Source organism: Mus caroli, chromosome 5 (genome assembly GCF_900094665.2).
Source record: "Mus caroli chromosome 5, CAROLI_EIJ_v1.1, whole genome shotgun sequence".
Lineage (NCBI taxonomy): Eukaryota > Metazoa > Chordata > Mammalia > Rodentia > Muridae > Mus > Mus caroli.
Window position 1 is genome coordinate 90055697 of NC_034574.1, and position 15131 is coordinate 90070827.

The following is a 15131-nucleotide window of genomic DNA, read 5'->3' on the forward strand; positions in this document are numbered from 1 at the left end:
CAGGTTCAGGTCCCAGCTATGTGCTGGCTTATAACTAACTACCTGTAGCTCCAGGTTCAGGGGCTCTAACTCCCTCCCTCCCCCTCTCCTCCCCCTCCCCCTCCCCCCCTTTCTCACACACACACACACACACACACATTAATTTATGTGTATGGTTCAAAAAATCCAATAGCTACTATGGTGCCACACATCTTTAATTCTTGCACTAGGGAGGCAGAGGCAGGTGACTGCCTATGAGTTTGAGTCCAGCCTGGTCTATATAGAGAGTTCTAGGCCAGTCAGGGCTATATAGACTCTCAGAAAAAACAAAACACAAGCAAACAAACAATAGCAGCAGGAACAAAAACCCAAAAGCCCGATAGTTCTATTCAGCCCTGGGTTGACTGAGCAGCCTCCTGACGACTTAGGCTCAACTGTTTAATTTGAAGCAGGATTTAGCTGTCCGTTGGGAATATTTTATTTCCGCCATCTTGGATCCCCTCCTCCTATCCCTTCCTTCCCCTTTGTTAGGTGTTGACTCTCTGAGTGTGTGCCTCTGAGTGAAGTCTCCAGTGTCTTGGACTAATTAGTTTTTCCTTAACTTTTTGGTGATTTTATGGGTGGAGATGGTTTTGAGATCTTGAGTTTCATGTCTTTCCTTTCCCTTTCAAGTACTGGCCAGCATTGACACTTTAGCTTCCAAGGACAGAGGAGGCTGGGCCGGGGATGGCCAGAGATGAACACATCTGTATTCTGTATTCACATCTGACCGTCAGTTTGGTTACCTAACAGAAATTGCAGTGGTGCAGAACTTAGACGGTGTTGCTCTGTTTTCTCTCCAGTGTAGTTGATTATTCGTTTGTTTATGTGACTTACTTTCTGCATAGAGACGATCAGGTAGCTTTCTGGTTGTCTCCATTGTTTTGAAGCCTCACAGTATGTACACTTCACGCATTCTTTTTGTAGGACACCCTGTTTTCTCTCTGTGTCTCTCTGTCTCTTTCTCTCTCTGTCTCTGTCTGTCTGTCTGTCTGACTCTCAACCATGCTTGTGTTCTCATTTAAATGGATGTTTGTCTTCCGTTCTTTGATTATCTTTTCATTTCTTTTTAATTTCTGATTCTTTGGAAGCTTCCTTGAGTGTGTGTTTCAGGTTTTCTATAGAATTTTGTGCTTTTGCTCTATTTTAATTTTTAGTAATTCTTTCTTATTCTTTCCTGTATTTTTACAGTTGCTCTTGTTTTGTTTTTAAGCCATTTGAAATTAAGAAATTACATGTTTAGAATATTTTCCCTTTGCTCTAACGTTCCTCAGAGTTCTCTGCTTTGTTGCTCTGTTGTAGCTCATGTGGGAAGTTTGCTGTGTGCATCACAGATCATAGCATGCCCTCTGAGCTGGCAGTTTTATCTTAAAAGGAGGAATGCAGAGGCCTGAGTTGAGTATTCATAGTTTCTTTTCTCATGTGAGTCTCCCACGGGGGAGAAGTGCTTTGGAGAAGTGGGGGATGGGAGAATGAATCCTCTTTTACTTCTTTTATGGAAGTCACTTATATATTAAGACGAGGGATCCGGTATAATACACACAGTTCAGGCACACTGGTTGTGTAGGGAAGGGAGAAGAATGGGTTATGTAACCAGTACATTACTTGCTCCGTAGTCGAGCTTCTCAATACTTACAGGCATCTTCTGTGCCATGCTTCTAAACTCAGGGTCTTGTACTTCTTAACTTGCTAGTTTAAAGTTAAAGCAGGGTTTTCAACCTGTGGGCCTGGACCCCTTTGGGTTTGAATGACCCTTTCATAGGGGTCACATATTAGATATCCTGCTCATGAAATATTTACATTATGATTCATAACAGTAGCAAAATTACAGTTATGAAGTAGCAATGAAAATCACTTTATGGTTGTGGGTCACCACTCCATGAGGAACTGTTAAAGAGCTGCAGCATGAGGAAGGCTGAGAACCACTGACTTAAAGAGAGAATGTGTTTTGCAGACTTTTGGACCTCACTGGTTATTTGAGTATCTTTCTATTTTTTATGAATAACTTAGGAACAAATTATGGCAATGTGTGAGTTTCTAAGCTTGTTTTGGAAGATGCTGTGTGCTAATTTCTCTAAGCTGTATCTGTAGTAGCTTTTGATTAATAACAAAACCCTTGAGGATTCAGTGGCAGAAAGCAGCAGTTGCTCATGATTGCTTACACATCTGTCAGTGAGCGGCTGTGGGTGGAGCCTGGCAGGGTGGTGGGGCTGAATTGTCAAAGCTTGTTCAAATGTCTCTCTAGTAGCTGTGACTAGTTGGGGTAGTTCTACTTCCTATCTTTAACGCTCTTGTTGGCCCTAGTAGGGTCTCCTGGGGTGGATTTTCCCATAGAGATAGAAGGAGCAGATGCCCACAGAAGCACCTAAGCTCTCTCCCCTTCTCAGTTGGATGTGAATATGTGTGTGTGTGTGTGTGTGTGTGTGTGTGTGAGGGCGGGGTCTGTGAGTAAGAGTGTTGGGGTGATATTTAGGACTGCACACACAACTGATACTTTCTGAAATCTTTGATAGTTAAGAGTCTCAAAAAACAAAAACAAAAACATGTTTACCTCTACGCCAGGCAGTGCTGGCACACACTTTTAATCCCAGTACTTGGGAGGCAGAAGCAGGTGGATTTCTGAGTTCGAGGCCAGCCTGGTCTACACAGTGAGTTCCAGGACAGCCAGGGCTACACAGAGAAACCTTGTCTCGAAAACCAAAACAACAAAAAAAAGGAGTCTCTGCATTGGCTTGTGCCATTGAAGGAAAAAGAGGCTTCTATGACCAAGGTTGAGAAGAACACTGTCCCTGTGTCTCAACATAAATGTTTAAAAGGCAGTTTGAGAGCTGGAGAGATGGCGTAGAGCTTAAGAGTAATGGCTGCCCTCCATAGATCCTGAGTTCAATTCCCAGCAACCACATGGTGGCTCACAACCATCTGTAATGGGATCTGGTAACTTCTTCTGACCTGCAGGCATGCATGCATGCAGAATGCTGTATGCATAATAATTAATTTTTAAAAATGCAGTTTGACAACATGTCCACTTAGCAAGGGGCACTATTAGTAACCTCTCCCTCCTGATCAGCGATCTCCCCAGCCGTGTGGGTTGGCTAGGTTTACAGTACCAAGACCATGGTTGCTGTGGCAGCTCCTACTGGTTGCAGAGGCTGCAGAGGCTGAGGTGAGGGGGATCATGAGAGTTTAAGTTCAGTCTGACAGTGACAGGCGTAAATCCCCTCCTGCAGAACAGTGTGCTACCTCCAGCAGGCAGCCTGCTGTGGCACTGGGCAGCAGGTCTTGTCTGGCAGGTCCACGGTGTGTGTGATCCACAGCCAGGCAAGGTTGCTGATTATTTTTCTCCCAGTCCTGTCCTATTATTTCTTAATAGGGGTAAAGCATTAGTGGCTTAATTCATCAGATCCCTTTATCCTATAATAAAGGTGATATTTTAAAACGTCAGATCTATAGTTCTCTTTGGCATTTGAGATAAAAAATATGAGATGCAGCTGTCAGTGTCTGAAATGTCGGGCACGCCTCACCTTTCTTTCGTGCTTCCTTGGCTGCATCAGCATGAGCCCTGTAAGTGTTATTTGTTGTTAGATGTTTGTACACAAAATTCATCATTACCCACGTGGTCCCCCGAATCTTTGCCCTGTTAGTTTGTCATCATTCTGTGTCCATGTGACTCTCACTGAGATAAGAAAAGCCTATGTTCTTCTGTTCTCCCCCTTCTTTCCCGTCCTTGCCTCAATCTAAATTCAGATTTTCCAGGTGAGCTCTTATATATTACTATGCAGTGGTACAAATTATAAATCATATATTTGTGTCATTATTTTTCTCTTGAAACACTATAGATCAAATTTTTGTTTATCACACTTTATCCAATACAAAACAGTATTGAATGACTACTGCTTCAAATAAATACACCATTAATCGTAAGGAAACTTGCAATTTCAAAAGTGGCTAAATAATGGCAAATAGTTAAAAAATGGCAAATAGTATTAGCAAGACACTGTGTTGTTAGTGTTCTGATCTCAGAGATGTAAAATGTAGGAGAGCATGCCATGAACCAGTGCAGTAGTGGGTGTCAGGAGCTTTGTGAGGGTTAGCAGAATCATGGCCAGTGCTACAGAGGCCTTCCTGGGGTTGACAGCGTTTGAAACATGTCCTCAGAGTTACTCGTTGTTTAGCTGGGCAGGTTGTGAACCAGATGAATAAGAAGCTGCAGACAGGCTTTACCGAGTCAGAAGTCCTACAAATCTTCTGTGATACTTGCGAAGCTGTCGCACGATTGCATCAATGTAAGACTCCCATAATCCACCGGGATCTGAAGGTAAGAACTGGGCAACACGTGTTCTACACTTCCAATTTAAAATGCCCCTTTTTTCCTCCCTGCTCCTGTCCCCTCCCCAAGACGCTGTGTAATTTGCTTACGCGTTATGCCTGCTGTTTATTTTCTGACCTTTCTCACTAGAATATAAGGATCATGAGGCCTTTGGTATTGGTTTGTTTTTGTGTGTGATAGATGCATGTTCTTGAACAGTGCATGGTACATAGCAGAGGTTCACTAACTGTTTACTAAATAAATGAGTGAATGCCTCGTTTGAATGATTAAATATAATGTTATATCTTATGATAAGTAAAGTGTCATTTAGAACATAGGTTGTTGATGGTCATGAAAGCTAAAGTAAACTTTATTAGCATTTTAGTAATGTAAATAAGAATAAAAGCAAAAGACATTGCCAGAGTAATAGTAATTTATTTGGTCCTTAACATATTTCTTTGGTACAGACTGTGTTCTGAGTACTTCAAGTATTCTAACTCAATTTATTTTAACAACAATTCCATGTCATAACTATTATCTTCCCTGTTTTTCTGGTAGAGTGGGAGCAGTTAAGTAAATTGTGCAGTGACATAAACACTAGGAAGCAGCAGTCGGGGCTCTCTCTGAACCTGGGTTGTAGTATTTAGGACACTGGAGTAGTCACAGTTTGTTTTAGTTGTTTTAACTCTGATTTCCAAGTTAAAGTGTAAATTTAAGATGATGGTGTAGGCCGCATCAAAAAAATCTACATTTGAAAATGCCTACTTTCTTAAAAATTTTGAGACTTGATATGGTAGTGCCATCACTGTAAAAAACCTGACCACATGCTTCAGGTTGCAGTTAGAATATTGTATAAAATTGTCAGATGTAATGTATAAGGTGAATATGAAATATGAATGAATTTTGTCTTAGTCTTGAATCTGACCCACATATAAAAAAATAATTTAAAACTAACAGCACGTCTGGTTTTAAGTAGTTTGCATGTGAATATTCAAGCTAAAGAAGTTAGTCAGAAATGGATTTAAAATTTTTCCCACTATTCCTTGTCTGCAGGTGGGCTGAAGTCTAGGGACGGAGAAAAAAGAGAATTTTGACAGCTCCCAGTTGTCCTTCAGAGAGGGAATTTAGGAGGTTAGGATTGAACAGTTTTACAAACCCTTCTGGCCTCCTGAGTTCTGGGTTCATCAGGAATGTCCCACTGCCTGCTCTAGTCCATCTGTCTCTGGCTTAGGTGTTGTCTGTCAGTATATATGTATATATATATGTGTGTGTGGGTGTGTGTGTATTTATATATATACATACATATATATAGTGTATATACATATATATATACACTATGTTGTGTGCACACGCGTGTTTCGTATATATGTACCTAGCACCTGATCCCAGCAGGTTAAAAACAGACAACATTCACTTTGAAAATAGTAATCATTGGTTTTCTTCTCTTAAGGTAGAAAATATTTTGCTAAATGATGCTGGAAATTATGTGCTTTGTGACTTTGGCAGTGCCACTAATAAATTTCTCAATCCTCAAAAAGATGGAGTTAATGTAGTAGAAGAAGAAATTAAAAAGTAAGTTTTTATATAATTTATTTTGTCTCATAGACATTTTGATTAACTTTGAGTCTGTAGCTAGCTACATTAATACAAATGTTATATTATTCCATTTGTAGATTCCTTCAAAATGAAAAGGATTAATATATGAATAGATAGTCTAATAGTCGATAAGTATCATGAATGATTTTTTTTGTCTGTGTGATAAAATTAATAATGAAACATGTAGAATAAACTATAGTGGCTAATAGAACCATTAAGAGAAATATAAGCGATTTAGAAAGATTAATTTTGATATGAGTTCAAATATTTTGCATGTGTGTATACATGCATGTAGGGCCCATGGAGGTCAGAAGAAGGCATTGGATCCTCTGGAACTGGACTTAGAGATGGTTGTGAGCCACCATATTGGTTCTGCGAACTGAACCCTGGTCTTTTGCAAGAGCAAGAAGTGTTCTTAGCCACTGAGTCACCTTTCCATCTCCTTAAGTGACTTGAGTTGAGCGTAGTGTCTGGTGTTTACTGAAATGGGACAGTGGGTGCTTTTGAAGTGTAAATTGCTTGAAACATGTTAGCTGTTAGAGTATGAGTAGTACATGTACCAAAGCTATATAGGAAGAGTGTAAATGCTGAGACTGTATGAAGTCATCTTGCTTTCAGTGGTATATCGCAAAACTTTCTGGAAAAATATCACACATACTTGTAAGAATCTAACTTTTCTATTTTTAGCTTTAGAAAGTAGAACAAACTGCCTTAGAGCACTTCCTGAAGTGACACAGTTGACAGCAGTCTGTCAGAATAGGGTCTTCTCGGTAGGTAGTCTCCTTCATCATAGGTTCTCAGGACGAGGAGCTGCTCAGAGCTGATGTCTGACCCACTTGTTTAATGCAGTTACATAGGCAATAGTGACGAATATTATAGACTGCGTATTTCTACTCAGAAAACAGCTTAGAATGACTTACTAGATTCTACAAGAACAAACCCTCAGTAAACATACCTACATGTCCTGTAGAACACAAGAATAGAAACACTGTATGTTGGCTTTCTAGAATTCATGTCATTAGTTCATTTCACCTTCTCTACCCACTCACTGGTGACTCAAATTTATTTTTCATTGAAACACTTTGGTTTCAACTCAGGATCTGTAACATACTAAGTATGCATATTTACTTTGATCCACACCTGTATTTCTCAATGGATTTGAAAATACTAATAATCATCTGATTTCATTTGAACTGTCCTTTTGTTCAGGCATGTAGTAGGAAGTGATTGCAACAGCTTTTGCCTAACTGATATCTCAGATAAATAAAATTTTGTTCCTTTGTTAAAAACAAACAAACAAACAAACAAAAAAAAAACCTCTTGTGGATGAGTATTTCTGGTGACTCCTTGAGGTCTCAGGGATCTCTGATCTGTTAGATGTTCAATTTGTTGCATTGTGGGATATGGTTAAGGCTCAGTGCATTGTGGGATGTAATTTAGGCCCAGTTAAATTTTATGATGGTTGGAGTATGGCGGGCGAGGTCAGCTCATGAAGAGTTTCTGTCCTCTGCGGCTCAGTTTAGGAGCGGATGGTCTGGTTCTTGCGCTCCCAAGCACTCATTTCAGGGCCCTCTCTGGTTTTGGTTCTGGGATCTAGTGATCAGAGATCTGCTGTCGTGAAGCTTCTGTTCTGGTTCCTCTGCAGTAACACATTGAGACGTCTCACCTGTAAGAGTAGCGTGGAAAAAGTAAGGTGTTAGGATGTTTTGATTAAATTGTCCTTGTAAAATAAACACTTTTAAAAAAGGTTTTGCTGTGATAAAGATTGTCTATTCATACTGTTATGATTTCTGCTATGAGATTTGAATACTACTTGATTAAAAATATCTGTTCCTAGTAGATTTGGGCTTTTTTGTTAATGAATATTGATTTACAGTGTCTTTCAATTCCAAAGAAATTAGGTTGGTATTCATATTAGAACTGTACATAATGTGCATAAGAGAATTATAAAAACTCAGAACATTTACTACTGTGTGTGACTGGGTGCACTAACATCTATAAACCAAACTCATGAGGAAAGAGGTGAAGTTAAATTTTGAGCATGCAGTTCTACTTTTAATATGTGAAAATATTTTGATAAGGAGGCTGTTATAGTTAATTGAATTATTTCATGTAAGTTAACAGAAATTATTTCCAATAGATTGTCATTTAAGTTTTTATTAATAAAGAAATTCAACTTTTATATAATTAGAGATACTATTGCAGTTGCTGAATAAAAGTGTCTATGGATACTTTGTTTCATTTAACTCTTAATAGATTTTAAAAACAGTATCATTTCTGTATATTTCTGAACCCAAAAAGCCTTTTAGATTGTGTTTTAGAGAAGCCTATCTTACCCGTCTTCTTGGTTTTGAATGTATCTCCTTTGTTTAATTCCTGTTGCCAGATACACGACTCTGTCATATAGAGCCCCAGAAATGATCAACCTTTATGGAGGGAAACCGATCACCACCAAGGCTGATATCTGGGTAAGGCTCAAGGCTGTGCTTGGTTGTAGCTGTCTGAGTAGAGCTGCCTGCTGTGCGTCTGCTTCCCAGGGGCCTCCTCTCCTGCAGTCAGGAGCATCTGACTCAGGAGAATGCTGGGATGCCCTTGTTGAAGAGAGGGGATAGGTAGAAGTAATATAGCTGCCACCACAGCCATTTTTAAGGTGTAGATTATAGGTGGATGCTCATACTTTTTGGTTTTAAATGAGTGGAATTTTTGGCTGATGGCAATGTATCTGGATGAATTGTTAAGCAATTACACTATAACTTTCTGGAATATTTTATGTTTTTTGAATGGAAACTAACACAAACTTTTTCTAATTCTAAACATGTCATTAACTACTCTTTTATTGAAGGTCCTTATTTGGTATATTTTTACTTGGATTTAATTAAACCAATAGATAGTATTAGTGTATAGAAAAAAAACCTGCTTAGAATCTCACATCTCTTTCAAACTTGTAAGTAAAATACGTTTTGGATTGTATGTAATAGTCTTAAGAAACTATCTTAAACTCTGAATGCATTAAACTATAACTGTTGGTTACATTTGCACGAGCATATTATTAGAGTACATTTAAAAAATAATTGCAGAACTTACAAAAGAAATAGTTTTTTTTTTTTTCATTTCATTAAAAAATTACCTATTTTATTGTAAGGCCACATGTCACAGTGTGTGAGTGGGGTCACAGGACAACTTTTAGAGGTTGGTTTTCTCCTTAGAACTTGGATTCCAAGCATCCCAGTCAGGCGTCCAGGGTTAGCAGTGAGAGCTTCCCTGCTTGAGTTACCTTGCGGGCTACACATGTGTAAGTGTCAGCCAGTGCCTGTCTGCTTGCCGGCTACCCTAGCCTGCTCCCTCCTGGATTTGGGAAGCCATAGAGAGCTCATGAAAGAGATGGACAGTCTTGTGAAGTGGTCAGGTCTTTGGGATCTTCTCATCTGCTTATTGCAACACATTTATTTATTTATTTATTTATTTATTCATTCATTTTTTGGGCCAGTGATTCTTAGGGTAGTTGAGTTTTAAGATTATACCAAATTGGAAGAAAATTTGTTTTAATTATTTTGACATTGTGCCAGGTCCTATGATTGAGTTAAATTTCCTGTCCTTGACATTAACATTGGATTGATTTGATAACTTATAGAAATGTTGATGGTTATGTATGATACAGAAAGCAGAATGGGTTGAAAATTAATCTATAAAGTAGAATTATGACAGGAAGTGACTGTAGCGATTTTTTTCTGGCCTACCTGTGTGGCTCCTCTCAGTTCCATGGCACCTGAGCGGCTTCACTGCTTCTTTGAAACCAATGGGTGTTTTTGTTTGTTTGTTTGTTTTTGTTTTTGTTTTTTTTTTCCCTAGAGCACAAAGTGATTATCTGGTATCTTACTCAAAGTATGGGATCGTTCTTCATTTGTCACTTTAAAAACAAGGGTTAGTATATGTGTAAATAAGTACATAAAGATTTAAAAGAACAAGAGAGTCAACCTAGTGTCTGTTTCCATGTCCATGGGGACTGTCCGACGCTTGTTGCTTAGCGCAAATCGAACAGAACCACTACATTTCAGGTGTGAGTCTACTCAGTTTGATTAAAACTTGTATTTGCTGGTTCTGTTTCAAGAAAATATGCCAATTAAAAGAATCACAGTGTTCAGGTGAAGTAGTCCTATAACATTTTATATTTTGGCAAAAACGTTTTTCCCTTGAGAGTTTCCCTTGTAGGTTATTTTTACTCTGACATCTAGGATGCTGAATAGAAATGCTACATTAGCTTGTCATGAGGAAGATGGAACATGACGATGGCCTTCAAAACCAGCCTGCTCCATCCTTCTTTAATGCCCGAGAGCATCTGATGGAGACATCTTCTCAGATGTAGCTGTGTCAAGTTGGCAGTACTAATTAGGGCAGTGCCAAGTAGATACTGTTTCATCCAAAAGGAACCAGCCTGGTTTATTTTTGTTACCCCTGATACAGAGAACAGCTTATCTAACTGGTCACAGATGCAGCAGAGAAACATCATACTAAATACTTTTAAAACAACATTAAACATTTTACTTGGCTAAGTAGTAATTTGATCTAAAGTAGGAAGGTCTACCTTGTTGGTGTGAAGTGGCCTGTGTAGCTTTGGGTTTCTTGGTGGTGGTGCTGAGGGCTGTGCTCTGACCGGCCTTGAGTATTTAAGTGAGTGGGCTGCCACTTAGGTCCAGTTCCAGCTCTGCCCTGGGCTGTTTTGTGTTCTGTGGTTGGATGCTGAGCACTAATGATGTTCCCATGTCTTTGTTTTGCAGGCCTTGGGATGTTTACTGTATAAACTTTGTTTCTTCACTCTTCCTTTTGGTGAGAGTCAGGTTGCTATCTGTGATGGCAGCTTCACCATCCCAGACAATTCTCGCTACTCCCACAACGTGCATTGCTTGATTAGTAAGTATTTGGGAAGATGTATTAATAGTGTGTTTTTTTCAGATACTGTACTTTAGTGCCTGCTGTTTATATTCTTTCTTAAATCTACATTTTTCATTTCATATAATTTTATAAACTAGAGTAAAGATATTTTTAAAAAATGGCTATATTACCTCTATAGAAGAGAAAACGATCTAATTACTAACGAGTACAAGAATATTCTTAACCTTCTAGATAAGATTTTCGTAGCACATGGCAGCAATGACATTATTAAGGCAGACAGAATTGCTGGGGACGCTTATAATAACCTTTAATTGTTCAGGTTTTGTATCGTTGAAACCAGATATCCACGTAGTTAATAAATAACCAGATTCCCTTTCCTTCATAAGGGCCTTTGCTTCCTTTTATAAAGAGACTATAATTTAACATCTTGTACATGTAGATTGTAAATTTCCGAGAACAATCTCTGAGAGGAGGGCCGGCTGTTGAACAGTAAACACTGTTGGGGCAGTACTCACACAGCTCCCTCTGCTCTGACTAAGGTGTCCTTAGCACTGCAGCTTTGTTTTCTGCACTTTAAACACACACTTGTAGCCTCTGTGGCACAGAACAGAGTATACATATGATAAAGATAGCATTTAAACTTAGCAAAGAAAATAGTTGGAAATAGATCATTTTCTTAGCCATTTGTGAACAACAATAGAGCTAAGTCTTCCATTTTTTTCTGTTAAAACATCACATAAATAAAATATTTAAATGTAAAGAATAGAATATATGCTGAAAGAAAATAGGCATGGATTTAATCATATGCCTAGAATATAGAAAATGTAAGTGGCCAACCCCAGGAGTTATAAAACGTAGAGCCCAGTGACATAAACTTTTCTGCCTTGAACTCTGTCCATCTGGCTTGGGTGTTGTGGCAAATACCTGCAATTGTAGCGATGGGGAGGCAGATGCAGGAGAATACAGCAAGGGCCTGGTCACTTTGAGTTACAGTAGGAAGATTGTCTCAATAAAGCCAAGGGCTGGGTACATATGGCTTAGGGGTAGAATGCTGGCCTAGTAGGCACATGGCTTTGGGTTCCTTCTTGATGAGTATTTGAGAAGTGGCCAGTGTTCTAATGCATGGCTTTCTATAAACCAAGGAGAAGGGCTCCAAGGAAAATACTGGTCATGATGTCCAAGAGAAAGGGACATAAATGATGCAGCGTGACTTGGAAACTTTTAAAGCACAGAATTTCTATGGTACAGATTTGCTCAAAGATACTGGAATTTGGGGAATTATATCATCTTGATAAAGTATTTTGTGTCATCCAGAATGGGAGCCCGAATAATGGAGAAGTGCGAAAAGGAAACAGCTGAAGCTTGGCTTTGCGCTGCCAGTGTGAACACTTAATTATGAGAGCATGTAATGCATATGTGTGTACATGTGTGCACACATGCGTGTGTGTGTGTGTGTGAACATGTGTGAGTATGCTTGTGGGCTGTGCTCCTGCATGACTTGGTCCTAGAATCCTGAGTGGGGTAAGGAGGGAATGAAGAAGCCAGACATCCATAGGGAAAGCTAGGACCCAGTGGTGTGGACTCTGATGGAGAAGCCTCAGCACTCCAAGCTCACTGAACAAGGAGGCAGTCTTCATTGCCTTAAGCACTGGTCCAGGGGTGGTGAGAAGAAGCTACAGTGCACGTTTCCTGGACACACCTTCAGTATTTTCACTTTGCCCTGAGGAGGCTGTGCCATCCCTCCAAGCCTCACCTGAAGACAGCTTTGCCACTCTCATGGGGCTGAGGCAGTGGGGTTCTTGACGTGGCAAATTCATTACTACAGCGAGACTCAGGGATGCAGGGCATCAGCACTCTTGGAAATACTGTGATACGTATTTCTTTAGGATGCCACTTGCTCTCTGCCCTTGCTCTTAGGGTTTTGTTTGCAGAGAGCTCCACGTCTGTTCTGTAGCTCTTCATACCTGTGTAATGGTGTCAGCTCTCGACATGAGTCTCCGTGGTTAAGCACCTGGCAGCATTGCTTGTGTGTGTTTCCCGATCTGTGCCAGCACCAAGTCAAATTGGAGCTGCCTGTCTGGGCAGTCAAAGTCCTCCTCCTAGGTCCCCACGAATAGGCTTGTCAGGCTCTAATGCTCCAGCCTTATTTTTTCAACAGGAGTTCTACTTTAGTGCACTATTTTGTAAAATGATTTTTAAATCAGCAGACATAATTCCATGTATATTTGAGTAAATATTAAACTCTTAACCTTCTCTCTCTTATATAATAATGTTCTCAAAAAGTTTAGATCAATAGAAGCATAACGGAATCCCTACTAACCATAATGCTCAAAGGTTAGAATATGGGCTTCAGTTGCTATGTTCTCTGGCTAATTGAGTCCTAGTGTTTTGTTGCAGACAATTTTCTATATCATTGTAGCTATAGCTGTTTTCTTGCTGAGTGTAATGTTTGAGTAATAATTGAACGTGCAGCTTTGTAGGAGTCTTGAAGTGTCTGAAGGCTCAGAATGTTCTCATTGACCAGTTCTGTGTGGGAAATGGAGCAGCTCACACATTGAAGAGTGATTTTATTCCTAAGGATTCCTGAGTTTCTCTGTGTTTATGTGTGACACCCATATGTGTGTGGGAATGTGTTTGTGTAGTGCTGTGGTAAGCATGATAATGCTATTGATAATTTTAGGTTCAATTAGAGTTTAATTAATTGCTAGTTTACCGTGTTCCATATGCTTCTTGTATTTGACCATAAATATGAGCATTTAAGTTTCTGCTCTCCATTTGATTGTGCCAGAAATGAAAAATATCAGATAAACTAAAAACATTCAAGTACATTTGGAATTATACTACACCTATGAGTTTTAAAGCAGGCTAGTGGGATGGCCCAGTGGGTAAAAGTGCTTGCTGAGCGGATTCAGTGCTGCCAGAGCTATATGCAGGAACCACCGTGGCGGGAGACAGCTGAGTCCTTCCAGTTGACCCCTGACCTCCACAGTGCATGCTCACAAACCCACAGACACACCAATCAACAGTTGTAAGTCTTAATAGTTTACCTCCTTGTCAAAAATTTTATAGTTGTTATTTTTAAAATGCTGTAATAAAGTACAGAGTTTGAAAAACTAGCATTTACTTACTTATAATGTAATGCTAAAAACCTATTTGAATTCTTTGAATTCTCTTGTTTATACCTTTCACATAAGCCTTGCCTGCTTCTCATTGTCATATTAAGTTGTCTCTGTGTTTATAAAAGGCAGTTAGTGTTTTCATTGCTTTAAACTGAGTCCTGCATTCAGAAAACCGAGTGTTGTGTAGCTGTGCTTTCATGGTTTTTGAATTTCAAAGTTTTCAGTGCTAAATTTGATTCATTCAGTACATAATACTTTTACATAATTAATTGTAGTACTAATGCTATTTATATCCATTTGATGTCACTCAGAATGTTTGAATTAATTAATCACGAGGTAATAGCCAGATTGCTAAAGCTGTGTAGTTTTGCGGTTATGTCGGTATTTGGATATACTCCTGTTAGCAGTAATCCAGAAGGAGAGGTTGTGACTGTGTATTCGTGATAAAGCTGCTTTATTAGTCTTATCTTTCTTTCCTGTAGACTTTCCTTAAAAGCAGCAATTTTCATTTGATTTCTGTTAAATCCATGATGCTGTTGCTGTGAGAGTGGGAGTGAGCACTTTTATTTTTGAATCTAAGAGGTGAAAAAATGGCCAACAACGGAGAATGAGAAACATCAGTAACCCCAACCTCTATTCCTTCTCTTAACCCTTATTCTTACCCTAGCACTAACACTAACCGGAGCCCTATCCCTCACTCTTACCTTAACCCGAACCCTAAGCCTAACTCTTACCCTTACCTAAAAACTATCCCTACCCCTACCTCTACCCTACCCTTACCCCAACCCCTACTCCTACCCCAAAACCAAACCCCACCACTACTTTTATCCCTATGCCTGCCCCTGCCCTACCCCCAACTCCACACCTACACCTAACCCTACCCCCTCTTAATCTTTCCCTTGCCTCAGCCTTACCCTGACCCTACCTGGGTAGTTATGGAGATAGACGGGGCCTGCTTACTTTACTGTCAGCTTCTGTCTCTTAAAGTGAGTCATGGACATACAGATGTGTAGCAGGGGTTAGTAAAACCTGTGGAGCCCACCCATCAGACTCAGGTTTACCTGCAGTTGCTTATTTGCTATAGAACGTTAGGTACCTCCACCTGTTTCAGAGGCTCACGCACAAATGATTGAAGAAGGCAGGACTGAGAGGGAGGGTGGAGGGACGGTTTAAGTGCAGTACTCGCTGTGAGATTCTGAGAG

General features: G+C 39.7%; 1 protein-coding gene across 1 annotated transcript in view; it reads left to right on the forward strand.

The window, feature by feature from the left end:
* Bmp2k (BMP2 inducible kinase) overlaps positions 1–15131 on the forward strand; it is a 97829-nt gene that overhangs the window by 36645 nt on the left and 46053 nt on the right. The window contains exons 4-7 of the mRNA XM_021164002.1: positions 4191–4333; positions 5775–5896; positions 8307–8388; positions 10696–10828. Coding sequence (XP_021019661.1) covers positions 4191–4333; positions 5775–5896; positions 8307–8388; positions 10696–10828 — 480 coding nt within the window. The remainder of the gene's footprint in view (positions 1–4190; positions 4334–5774; positions 5897–8306; positions 8389–10695; positions 10829–15131) is intronic.